A 13,597-nucleotide genomic window follows, 5' to 3' on the forward strand; every position below is an offset into this window, starting at 1 on the left:
GACTGTGCCTTTGTCATCCTCTGCTTCCCTGCAGCCACTGTGATGTGACCAGCTACTTCTAGCTCTGTTGTCATGACATCTTCCCTCCATAACAGATTGTGCTACTGAAATGTGAGCCAACATAAAACCCTTTCTTCTCCTTCAAGTTGCCTTGGTCAGTATTTTATCACAGCAACAAGAAGAAAAGAAAGCAACACTAACACAAGTTCTGCCCAAACTCTTAGCATTTCCCTTCTGCTGTAACCGTCAGCACCCTGGAATTACACACCAGGCAGATTCTCATTATACCCAGGGAAGAGCAAAAACAGACAGATATAGATATAAAATAAACAGTAATTAAAAATGGGGCAAATGTAAGCTGAAAAGATGCAGGATAAAGCACGGTCCAACAGCGAGTGTTCTGTGGAAGTGAACAATTCCAAATGGGATCTGATGGACAGAAGTGGGGGTGGGGGTTAGGGGGACACATCACAAGGACGACAAGGACCACATGGCAAGGGAGATAATTAAAAAGACAAGAAAATAAGCTGCATTAAGAGATGCCGAGCAACTCTTAATCCTGGAACATTCTGAAGCAAGAGAAGAGTCTTGAAGTATCTCATTTCAGAAATGGATGCTCCGAGTGGATCACTGCTCACTGGAGAGCAAGAGCAGTCCGTGGGAAACAATGAACACAGGCAGCAGAGGAGGGGCGGGGCAGAACGGGTGAGGGGCGGGGCAGAACGGGTGAGGGGCGGGGCAGAACGGGTGAAGGGCGTAAAAGGGTGAGGGGCCTTACCGACACCGCACTGTCAGTGCCATCCGGCTGGAAGCTCCAGGAGACCGTGGTCAACCATCCAGTTGTATTAGGAGAGTCGAACGTGCATGTCAGTTTCCCTTGGGTCCCATTCACCACAAAGATTTCTTTAGGAGTATGTACCTCCAAGGCTGATATTCTAGTTGTCACTGAAAACAAAAACAAAAACAAAAACAAAAAACAAGGTTCAAGAGCAGGATTTAGCAGAAATATCACTGTACATATTTACCAAAGAAAGAGATATTACTGGATTTCTTCACAGTAATTGTGCACTGCCTGTTTTTTTGTTTTTTTGTTTGTTTGTTTGTTTAATTGTTTGGGAGATGTTTATTTGGATTAAAAATCTTAATACGAATTTGCAACCCCACCAGCAGTGGAGGAGTGTTCCTCTTTCTCCACATCCCCGCCAGTACCTGTTTTCTTCTGAGTTTTTGATCTTGGCCATTCTGACTGGTGTGAGGTGAAATCTCAGGGTTGTTTTGATTTGCATTTCCCTAATGACTAATGATGCTGAACATTTTTTAAGATGCTTCTCAGCCATTCGAAGTTGATCACTTCCATAGGACCCTGCTATACCACTCCTGGGCATATACCCAGAGGATTCCCCAGCATGTAATAAGGATACATGCTCCACTATGTTCACAGCAGCCCTATTTATAATAGCCAGCAGCTGGAAAGAACCCAGGTGTCCCTCAACAGAGGAATGGATACAAAAAAAATGTGGTATATATACACAATGGAGTACTATTCAGCTATTAGAATCAATGAATTCATGAAATTCTTAGACAAATGGGTGGAGCTGGAGAACATCATACTAAGTGAGGTAACCCAGTCTCAAAAGATCAATCATGGTATGCACTCATTGATAAGTGGATATTAGCCTAGAAACTTGGAATACCCAAGTCATTATCCACATATCAAAAGATGTCCAAGAAGAATGGAAGAGTGGCCCCTGGTTATGGAAAGGCTCAGTGCAGCAGTATAGGGCAAAACCAGAACAGGGAAGTGGGAAGGGGTGGATGGGAGAACAAGGGGAGGGAAGGGGGCTTATGGGACTTTCGGGGAGTGGGGAGCCAGGAAAGGGGAAATCATTTGAAATATAAATAAAAAAAATAAATCGGGGCTGGAGAGATGGCTCAGCAGTTAAGAGCGCTGACTGCACTTCTAGAGGTCCTGAGTTCGATTCCCAGCAACCACATGGTGGCTCACAACCATCTTCAATGGGAAGTGTAAGAGGATGATGCCCTTTTCTAGTGTGTCTGAAGACAGCAACAATGTACTCATATATATATATGTATATATATGTATACATATATATATAATAAATGTTTAAAAAAATAAATAAATCGAATTTAAAAAAAGAAAGAAAGAAAAAAAAGAACTGAAAAATAATCTTAATATGTAGCTCAAGCTGGCCTTGAACTCAGAATTTCCCTCTGGATTACAGACATGAATTTGGTTTATTTTGAGTTTTTATTAAATAAATATTTTTCACTAATTTGGCTATAGTAAAACAACAACAACAACAACAACAACAAAACCCATGTTTTTAAATTAACTGATGAACCAGGTGTGGCAGCAAATGCCTTTAATCCTAGCACTCCAGAGGCAGAGGCAGACCACTCCAGATCTTTGAGTTTGAGGACAGCCTTATTTACACAGGAAGTTCCAGGTTAGCCAGGGAGACAGAGGAATACCCTGTCTGGGGGTATAAGTCCTTTTGGGGGCTGGAAAAATGGCTCAGCAGTTTAGAGGACTTGGTGGTCTTGTAGAAGACCTGGGACCAATTCTCATACATATAAAACAAAATAAATAAATCTTAAAAATAATTAACAGGCAAGAACAAACAGTAAACACAGTTCCATGTTTACAGAAACCTGCAGGCAAAGTGTAGAGTTGCCACCAACCCCATCCATCCCCTCCTCCCGGCTCCTCTGTTACTAACATCTGGCATCAGTGTGGCACATTTGTCTCAATTATAAACATACTGCTACATTACTGTTAACTAAGGTCCCTAGTTTACATTAGAGTTCATTCTTGTAAAGACGGTTTTTTTTTATAAGCAATGAGTATAACAATGTATAGCCCTCACTAAGGGATCATATAATATTTCACTCTCCTAAATGTCTGAGTGCCTCTCATTAAGCAATGGCCTCAAGCTCCTGGAAACACTAACCTTTTACTGTCTCTAGATTTTTGTCTCCTTCACAACATTGTATAGCTGGAGTCACACTGTAGATAATAGCCTTTCACAGAAACTCACTCAGCAATACTGTCTCAGGCTTCCTTGATGTCTTTCAACAGAGCAACAGGAAAGTATCTAAAGCAATGGAAACACTCCCACTGCTTCACAGATCAGCATTCAACCACTTGCCTTCTTGGGTAGCTGCATGGTGGGGCAAATCCTGCATCCTAGCACTCGGGAGGCAGAGACGGGCAAAGCTCTAAGTTTGAGGCCAGCCTGTTCTACAAAGTGAGTTCCAGAACAGAAAACAGGGAGTGGGGAGGTTTCCTGGGATTTCCCTGATGGACTGTTTTTATAACATGAATGTCTTACTTCTTTAAACAGCTTTTATATTCATCTGCTATATTGCAATTATTATAGAAGTAAGCTTTATTCACATTTATATTTAAAGCAATATTTAAATTTAAACTAATTTAAAATAATCTAAGACATACTCGTTATTACTTAACTGACACTCTTCCTATAAAGTACTCAAGGCAGGAAAATGTATAATATATTTAGTTTTTGAGTGAAATCTTACCTCCCTTAGAATTTCCCTGAGCTAGGGACACAGATACTCTAGACATACCTGACCGCAATGGTTTAGCTTTACATTTTACCCTCCATGTTTGTTCACTTAGTTTAAGCCCAGGAAATGCTAATTAAAATGTGTCTACCATTTTGAGATTTTTAGAACGGCTTCCCACCCGCCTCCCCCCCAAGATCTGTAATCAGAGGCCAGGGCAGGGTGGTTAGAGGAGGCAGTCTCAGTACGATGGTCTGCATTCAGAACAGAAGCACATTCACAGGCTAAATGCATTTGTCCTGAAACTATTAGCTTAAAAACACCCATCTGCAAAATAAGGTATTCTTTTTTTTTATTGATATATTTTTATTTACATTTCAAATGAATAAGGTATTCTTATAAGAAACAGTTTGGACTAAATACCTGCTGTGTTCAAATACCCTCAGAATGAACAGGCCAGCACTGTCACGGGGACGACGGCCATTTTCTCCCTGAGGGTTTAACTGTGACTCCAGCCAAGGAGAATAAGAGCACCCCCCATTCCTCCCAACCATCTTGCAAATGTTTACCCTCAGAATATAATGGGCACTTTGGCTATTCTTTTAAATAAACTGATAGCCACACTGCATCAGGGAAATTTTTTCTCCTCAATGAGGGTGGATTATTATTATAGTGAACAATGGATTATTATTTGTGGTCCAGACCTCAAAATAAGCCTTTCTTTGAGACGAGAAGCAAACAAAAGACGTTCCTTGCAGTTGTGGGCAGGCAGGAAAGCAGCCCTGGGGATGTGGGTTTCAGAACCCGTGACAAAGCACAAGACAGCCCAGTTAACCAGCTCGCTTCAGGAGCCACACTGGCTTACTCCAGGTGGTTTTAACACATTTTTCCTCAGATGGTGAGAACTCCAAGGCCCACCCTCTAAAGTCCATAAACAAAGTTTCTCTAGGATTTTTGTTAAGTTGGAGACTTGCCTCTGGGCCCACTTGCAAAGGGCTCTTTCCTTGAACTGTTTCGCATGGAACCATGGAACTGGGTAACTAGGGAGGGCCACAGGCCTGAGATCCCGGGGCCCACAGCAGGGGGATGAGAAGCGGCCTACACAGTGAGAGCCAGATGGCAGAGTTTAAAGTCAAGAACTTGGAGAAAAGGCCTAGTCAGATACATAAACAGGTTCTCAGCAGTCCACATAAGATGGGCCTGGTTTAATTACTTCAAGCTGGTGAGTAAGGTCATTCTGAAACATCTTATCACCAGTTAATTTGAACACACAACTCTTAGGACCAACCTATGAATTCTAAGCCCAGACAGTTCCAGTATCCAGTGTATACCTTTTTCTCATGAAGAAAGCTAATTCAGATTTACATCCCCACTCCTCCAACCAAAACACTGTTGCTAAGAAATGAAACAACCTTCACATGGTTTAATCAATGGTTAAGTTCTGCCTCTCATCAGAGTTCATCCTTGATCCTTGACATCTTATGGTCTGGCTCTGGAAGGTTGTTCTCCCTGGATTCTTTTCTCACTGCTAGCTCCTTTCCTGTTCTCATTTCTAAATTAAAAGCTCCAGGACACTGACCCACATGCACCTAGTGCTCCTTTTTGTGACTTCATCTCACGTCTGGGCTCCTAAAAGTGATTACTCAGAACACACAAATTTGAAATGCCCAAACCAACCCCCTAATTCCTGTACAGGAGGCTGACTTTCCATTAACCTCTCTCACAGTCAGTGGGAGGCCAGATCTAGAGCTGCCCTGACTCCCTTTCCTTACAAATTCCAGAGCTGTCTAAAAACCACATTCTCTGTACTTTAACACAGTTTAAATCTCTCCAGGACTCAGTGCTACCTCTGGTCCAAGCCAGCACTTTCAGAGAGGATTTCAATGGCCTCCTAACTGGTGTCTTTACTTCCGTCCCTACCCAATCAACTGCAAGTGTTCCACAGAGAGGTCAAGAAGGTTCTGTTTCAAAACACAGACAAGATCTTATCACTCCTCCGCTTAAGGCTTCCAGGGCTCCCCACAGGACCCGGAATCGGGCCAGTTCTCCGTCCCTTGAGGCCTTAACCCCCACCTCTCCGACCTCGTTGCAATGAGCAGCAGCGTCCACTCCCTTGAAGCTAGGAATGTATGTATGCAGAGCACCAAGAAGGACCAGCCCGAGAGTATCTCAGAAACCCAGGATGCAGAGAGATAAAGGGAAAGTATTGTGTCAAATGCTCTGCATAGCTATCTCAGGAGGAAGCCTGGGGAAGAAGCCCTGGCTTTAGCAGGTTTCAGCACAGTACCAATAGCTGGAGTCTGGCCCACTCTCACCAAGCACAAAGCTTCCACTCCTTCTACTTAAATCTGCATGTGCTAGCTTTCTTTCTTTCCTTCTTTTTTTTTTTTAAGCTAAAAATTCCTTTTTTTTTCATACCTGGCACCACTATTACAATTTACAGGGCAACATACCTGATGTAAGGAAAAGCAAAGCTGCGACAGGTAAAAGACCTTGGCATGTACACCTAATTGACACTACACTGCATTAATAAACAGCCGTGCGTTTTGCAAACTGTGTTGTGATAGTCCCAAACAAGAAGGGCTTCCTGTTTAAGCTGCAGTGATGTTTCTGGCTATGGACCATTGTTCCTTCCGTGGCAGACTTTTACAGTTCCTGTAAAGTATTGAAGAGGACTGTCTCAGAGTAACTGAGAGCTTTCCTGACAACCCCTCCCTCTCTTCCGTAGCCATTTTCTGCATTACCCTTCTGCTTCCATATCTACCACTTCCACCACAGACAAAAGCTACCACCATGCAGACTATCTTAAAGCATCCTCTAACACTCTCTTAATTCATGGATCTATATTTTGATGCTGTTATCCATTCTAATTTCCAAAGTCATTATAGTTCCCACCACTACCATAGTCACCTCCACCAAAGTTTCCTCCTTCATTGTAACCATCATATCCTCCTCTATCACATCCATGACCTTGGTCTCCATATCCTGGCCCATCACTATAGCCTCCTCTACTATTGTAACTATAATCATCAGCATAGTTACCACCATCACCTTCAAATCTTTTATACCCACCATCACTGCTTCTGTAACTACCTCTGCAGCCACCACTACCTCTTCCACCAAAGTTTCCACCAACACCAAAATTGCCTCCAAAGTTTCCTCCATGACCGTATCCTCCTCCCCAACCTCTCTACGATCCAGCATCTCTTCTTCACAATTATGCCCATTGATAGAATTCTCCGTGGTCAGCAGATGCCACCTCTTGTTTAGAAATGGCCCTTCTCATCACAATTATGCTCAATGACAAGTGTGGTATTTATTTATTTTTTTAAGATTCATTTATTTATTATATGTAAGTACACTGTAGCTGTCTTCAGACACTCCTGAAGAGTAAATCAGAGATCTCATTACAGATGGATGTGAGTCATCATATGGTTGCTAGGATTTGAACTCAGGATCTTCAGAAGAGCAGTCAGTGCTCTTAATCACTGAGCCATCTCTCCAGCCCCAAGTGTGGTATTTCTGAACAAAAGTTTCATCAACTGTGTCACGATCATCAAAGGCTATAAGAGCAAATCTTCTTTTTCCCATCCTGTTTTACTTCTAGAACTTGGATGGTTTCAATCTGCCTTACTTTTCAAAGTAGTCTCTCAGATTATATTCTTCAGTATCTTCTTTAATACCACCAAAATTTTCTTCACTATTCAGGCAGCAGGCTTTATGGACTCTCTAGAAACTGTTCCTTGGTTCTACCACAACCATCAAGTTTGAGTGGCAGGGTACACATTTCTACAGCCACTTCTTCAACACAGAAGCAAGTCACAAACCCAAAGTCCCTGAATGTTTTGTTGAAGGTCTCTCATCTCCACACAACCTGTAACGTTCCTCATTCTCAGAATGTTCTTTTAAACTATCATCTGTGGTTTCAAAGCTTAGCACATCAATAAACAGCTTCCTCAACTGTTCCAGTTCCTTTGGATCATGACTCCATTTTGAGACCTGACTCACCTCTTCCAACTGGAGCTCGATCTATGCAATAGCAGCAACCAGTTTTACTGAGCATACTGCAACAGCTTCTCCTGCTTAAACCTGCACGCAGTTTCTATGCAATGGCAAAGTCTACAATCCAATGTGCTTTTATATACTGCAATTGTTGTTTCTGACCTTCCACATGAGCGGGAATGGCACCTTTGTTAGAAATGTTCTCCTGTGTGAACAAAGAGAGAAGCTAGAGAGCAGGTGTCCCTTTAAGGTCACATTCCACGCAGCCCAAGCAAAGGGTGGGTTCATTGGTTTCTTAAACAATTAGGAAAGGCTTGGTCCCGCCTGTCCCCCTTCTAATTATTATAGTGGAAGATCCCAGTTAAATTATTGTGGATTCAGACAGCTCGGCTTCAGAGTTATAAAAGGGTTCTCAGGGTCTAATTACAATGTCTACATACGCAAATGCGAAGAGCACGAAGACATAGAAAGAACTGTGCTAAGCTACATTCCAAGTCACCAAAGGCTGAAATCTCAATGTGAAAAAAAAAACCAAATAGAGTCCTTTCAGATCTAGAATTTATAATTATGGGATCATGGCAAAAAGTGGCTATTACCTTAGATGTCCACCAACTGATGAATGGGTAATGAAATGTAAATATACACAATGGACTTTATTCAGCTTTAAAGAACCTGAAATTATGACGTGTAAGAAATGGGTAGAACTGGGAAACACATGAAGTGAGGTAACTAACCCAAGCTCAGAAAGACAAACCACATATTCTTTCTTACATGCATATTCTATCTTCTGATTTTCTTTATATGCATTTAGTTTAGGTGAAGTATGTGCAGAGCCAAGAAGACTTAAAAGGGCCCGTGTGAGGGGAAAAGAGATTCTTTCATTTGGGAGGAGAAGGAGAGAACAGATACGCTATAAAAACAGAAGGGTTAAGGTGGAGAGGGGCCAGAGAGGTGGGAGGGGAGAGGATGGTGGGAAAGGTCAACCAAAAATAATAATGTATTAAAAAAGAAAACATGCGGAAATCTGATACTTCTCAAGATAAGGAGGAAATAAAAGCTCAAGACAGTTAAAGTGCTTGCTGTACAAGCCTGAGAACCTAGTTCCATACCAGAATGCCAGGTTGGCTGGCCATGTAAGGGACAGTATGACACGGTTTCCTGCCCCTGGGACAGAGCCAGCAGTGTGTGGGCCTCCCAGAGTGTCGATGGCTGCTGGGGTCACAAGGCCTGTTTGTATAATAGTGTACATATTTTCACATTCCTCCTTCAAGGAATGTCCTCTCTGCCAAGGTTAATGACTCCAAGATAATCAGAGTTGTCAAGAGTCGGGGGGGAGAGGAGGGTGTGTCTACGTCTCAGCAAAATGGTAGAAGCTTCAGGACAGCCCTTAAGGCTGTGGGAAAGAACGCTGAAACCCTGAGTTCAAAAGTATTTAATTTCTCAACTATACAACATATAAGGATTCAATACAAATTATATAATGAGCTTTACAGACGTAAAGGCAGTTGAACTATGAGCTTGTCAGAAAGATACTAAGGAAGGAGATAAAGAGTTCTAGGGAGTGGTGATCACAGGGCAACGTCCCATCCAGTGAATTTTTTGGTTTGTTTATTCTTACAAAGGCAGGTAGATTCTAGAGTTCAAGGTCAGCCTTGGACAAAGGGAGTTTAGATCTAGGCCCAGGCAGGTGGGAAAGGTAATTTTAGAGTGGGGTCTACCTGGCTATCTTATTGTCTGTGCTAGTGCTTGATGCCTCTAAGATTCAAAGGGCTGGAGTCATAGGATAGGATGCTGATTCACGGGGTAATCAAAAGGGAACCTGGGGTAATGACTGAATTGATAGGTGCAGGCCACGGCATGCACAGTATTTTACTCCAACTAACATTCTATGAGCATGCATACACACATAAATAAAATTAAAGTTAAAAACATAAGAGTAAGAAAAGTTAAGAGAAGCAAAATGACTGCTGCACTGCGTACTGCTAGCTCACTGGGAGCCTGGCGCAGTTGAGGGCCGTCTAAGAGGGAGCCTGTAGGAAGCCCAAGGGGCGTTTTCCTGATGGATGACCAATGTGGGAAGGACCAACCCACTGAAGGCAGCCGTCCTGGAAGGCAGGGAGGAGGTAGCTGAGTGGAGCCTGGAGAGCAAGCGGAGTCCTCTACGGCTTCTGCTTCAGTTCCTGCTTTGAGCCCCTAACCAGACTTCCCTTCATGGTGGACTTTTTGGTCATAGTATTTATTACTGCTAAAGGGAAAAAGGAGGAGGAAAGAAACAAAACAAACAGAAAACTAGGCCACAATGTATTAACTCTGAACCCCAAAACATTTTAAAATGATTTTTCCTGTTGACATCAGGGGAAAGATTATGACGAAATAAAAACGAAATTGAAATGAAATGCTTATCAAGTGTTTCCATACTTCATGAACTTACGTTCAAGGCTCACGTAAACAAACTTATGTATAAACTCAGACACGGTAACGGCATCAGCACATTTTCGCCTTGGTTTAACAAGAAGCAGAAAACTTTGCTGAGTTAAACTAGAGCTTAAGGGTCAAGAAAACAAACAACCCCAAAAGAACTCTTCAGTTACTGAGCCCTAGAGATGGGGACTTTGCCCAGTTATCTTTGAGCAGTGACTCTGACGTTACAAAGAGCAGGGAGACTGACTGCCTCAGACTGGAAGACACCTAGAAAATACCTGACAGGCAGGAACAAAGGCGCAGGGCCACTTCTACAAGAAGCAAAGGATGCCCACACTTGAGGTGCTTATACTTCAGATGGAAAGCCAGGACATTTTTAGAAAAGATCAAAAGGAAAACGCTTTGTTTCTTTGGTCTGGCAGCTGGTCAGGCTGACTCTGACCTGGCAATCTATCCAGCAGAGTCTACAGGCACGTGTACCACACCACCCAGCCTGAAGAAAGCAATTTCATACCCGGTTAGACAAACACGGCTCGACCAGGAGGTCATTTCCTGACATGGCCTGTTCCGATACTCTGAATTACGAACGTAACAGGAAGTGAGAGAGGCCCAATGACCTCATGACTCCAAAAAACTCAAACTTGTAAAATCACTGGAAATATACTGGATAGCATAGTTGTGAGTAAACAAAGCACTCCCACAGGCCAGGCAGACAATGATCCTCAAAGTGTCTTTGGTTGAGGCAATCCTCCTCCTGTTACTGTTACAAAGGATCCTGCTAAGGTTTTCCAAAGTGCAGCAAGCACTTTGAAGTTGCCAGTATGCCCTCTTATCAAAGAGTACAAATCCATCTATTTAGGAACTGCTTGCTCTCTGGCCTATCTTTCATTGATTTTGTTGGTAGATGGTGATAGGCTAATACTACCTGCTAAGACAAGCACTCATGTGACCTTTTAAAAGAACAAAACAAGACAAAACACACTAAACACAAGATTATTCCGGATGATGTTACTGCTGGGCCACAGTGGGGAGACAGGTGCCTCGGCCCTTACTCTATTCAGCCCAAGAGCTGTGTTCTCTCTCCACCTTTTCCCCTCACACATTTTATGTTTCAGAATAAAAACTGAAGGAAATTCCACGTGGTGGTGGAATGCTTTAATCTCAGCACTCCGGAGACTAAAGCAGGCTGATCTCTGAGTTCGAGGCCAGCCTGGTCTACAGCGTGATTTCCAGGATACACAGAGAAACCCTGTCTCAAAAACCAAACAAAAACAAAATGAGGAAAAGACATTAGTACGAAGGGGAAAGACGGCTTTTTTCAGTCCCAGAATGTTCCAGTCAAAACATTCAGGAGTGAGTGCCGACTGTGTCTGCTGGGTAAGCACAGCCTGATCACGTGTCAGCGGCGACTGCGCAGGCGCAGAGCTGCTTGGCTGCTGCTGGTGGCCAGAGGCCACCTAAAGTTCAAATGGGTTCCTTCCATGCGTCAGGGTTACTATTTTGGAGCTCTCTTAGCCGACTGACACAAAGTCTGGGCCGGCTACAAAACTATACTCCATTCAGTGAGCCTGAGACCCTCATCAAGAGGACTCTCCACTCATCAGGAACACGCTCTTTCCTCTGCACGCTGTCTCTGATTCTGCTTCAGGCCTCAATCTCAAAGTGACTTCCTTCCCCGACACTGGTGATCCCGTGACATCCTGTCCTTCCTTGGTCACTTCTCCCATCATGCTCTGTGGAAAGGCCAGCTGTCTAGAGCCATCAGAGGGCAGAGGACTGGTTCTAAGTTCAACATTACACCTGACAAGATGCCTGGTCCCTTCTCAATGTGTTCAGGTATTGTTTGACTCCGGAGGGTAGGGGGGGTAGAGGGGGGCGCAGGGGGCACAAAATGAGAGAACGGAAAAAAGAACAAAACATCCAACGTTCTAACTGCTTCACAATAAAGATTTCAAGATTTGAATTGGAGAGATGGCTCAGCACTTAAGAGCACTGGCTGCTCTACCAGAGGTCCTGAGTTCAATTTCCAGCAACCACATGTAGCTCACAACCATCTATAACAGGATCCGACGCCCTCTTCTGGTGTGTGATGGACAGCATACTCATATTCATAAAATAAGTCTTTAAAAAACAAAACCGAAAACATTTTTAAAAAATTCAAGCCGGGCAGTGGTAGTGCATGCCTTTAATCCCAGCACTTGGGAGGCAGAGGCAGGCAGATTTCTGAGTTCAAGGCCAGTCTGGTCTACAGAGTTCCAGGACAGCTAGGGCTATGCAGAGAAACCCGGTCTTGAAAAACCAAAATATAAAAAAAATTTTTTTAATTAAAAATTCAAGATTTGTAGGGGTAATGGTGCACGTCTTTAACTCCAGCACCAAGGAGACAGAGGCAGGTAAGTCTCCAAGTTTGAGGCCAGCCTGGTCCACAGAGTGAATGAGTTTCAGAACAGCCAATGCTAGAGAGAGAAACCCTGTCTTGAAAAACCAAAACTCAAACCAACCAAACAAACAAACAAAAAATCCAAGTTTTAAAACACCAGGGGTGTATAGAGATTCCTCAGGGTAACATCTATTGGTTGGCGCAATACTGAAGGAGGCATCCACAGGTCTCCTCCAAAGGGAATTCATCGGTCGGAATCTAGATGTGAAAGAAACTTGCGTGTACTTGTAGGAACAGGCAGGAGTCCCCAGTCTCTCAGTCAATTCCTGCCATTCACATCCATGTCCAGCTGGCCACATCTCCAGCCTTAACTTTTTTTCTCAACCAACAAAGATTTTTCTGTTGCTGAAATGAGAGACATTCAAAAGGTCTTGAATCAGGCCAGTCACTGCACTGACTGTAAGTCACTTGACTATAAGGCCTGGCATTGCTTCTCTCTCTCTCTCTCTCTGCTCTGTTCATCCATGTCCTCTGACTGAGTGCTTTTTTTCCCAATCAAGCATTCATTCTTACAAGTCTATGCTGGAACTGACAGCCTTGTGCAGACAGACAAACGTCCACAATACATCAGGGAAGCACCATTCCCTGCATCTGGAGTCCCAGGGAGTCGTGTGGGGGATGCCCCACAGTGGGCCCTCACTGAAGACCAAGAGCTCAGTGCAATCAAGCAGGCAATGCAAATGCCATCTTGCCCTGCGCCTGCCCTGCAACACCAGCATGGAGGGTCCAAGCTTGTCTTCAGATCTTGGCAAGAAGTTGAAAATACAGTATTGTGGGTAGATCAGATCATTTTACTTCCGAAGGGTTATAACTTAACACCCCACGTCGAAAGTCCCGAGGGCACCACCACTGGAGAGCTCAATATTTTGTCTTTCTCAAGTGCAGAAATGTATACAAAATTTCTCTGTTAGCAAAAGATTACTGTCTTAAAACTCTGTGAATTCTCAAATCTTACAAGATTTACGGTACATCAGAAGCCGTGGGAAACAAATCTAGCCAGTACCATAAAACATCACAGTAATAAAGACTGGAAAAGAGAATGTGCTCAAGGTCAATGGTAAGAAAGGCACTCCTCAAACAAACATAAAGTAAAATATAAATAAATAAATAAATAAATAAATAAATAAATAAATAAATAAATAAATAGTGGTGCTCATTTAAACTACTGAGAGACTCTGAAACTACTAC

The 13,597-nt window shown here is 43.2% G+C and overlaps 1 protein-coding gene across 2 annotated transcripts in view; it reads right to left on the minus strand.

Moving 5' to 3' along the window:
- Window positions 1–13,597, minus strand: part of Mpzl1 (myelin protein zero like 1) — a 41,388-nt gene that overhangs the window by 14,300 nt on the left and 13,491 nt on the right. For both annotated transcript variants that reach the window (XM_052200670.1, XM_052200671.1), the window contains exon 2: window positions 779–945. In XM_052200670.1, the coding sequence (XP_052056630.1) occupies window positions 779–945 (167 nt within the window). The remainder of the gene's footprint in view (window positions 1–778; window positions 946–13,597) is intronic.

Source organism: Apodemus sylvaticus, chromosome 12 (genome assembly GCF_947179515.1).
Source record: "Apodemus sylvaticus chromosome 12, mApoSyl1.1, whole genome shotgun sequence".
Lineage (NCBI taxonomy): Eukaryota > Metazoa > Chordata > Mammalia > Rodentia > Muridae > Apodemus > Apodemus sylvaticus.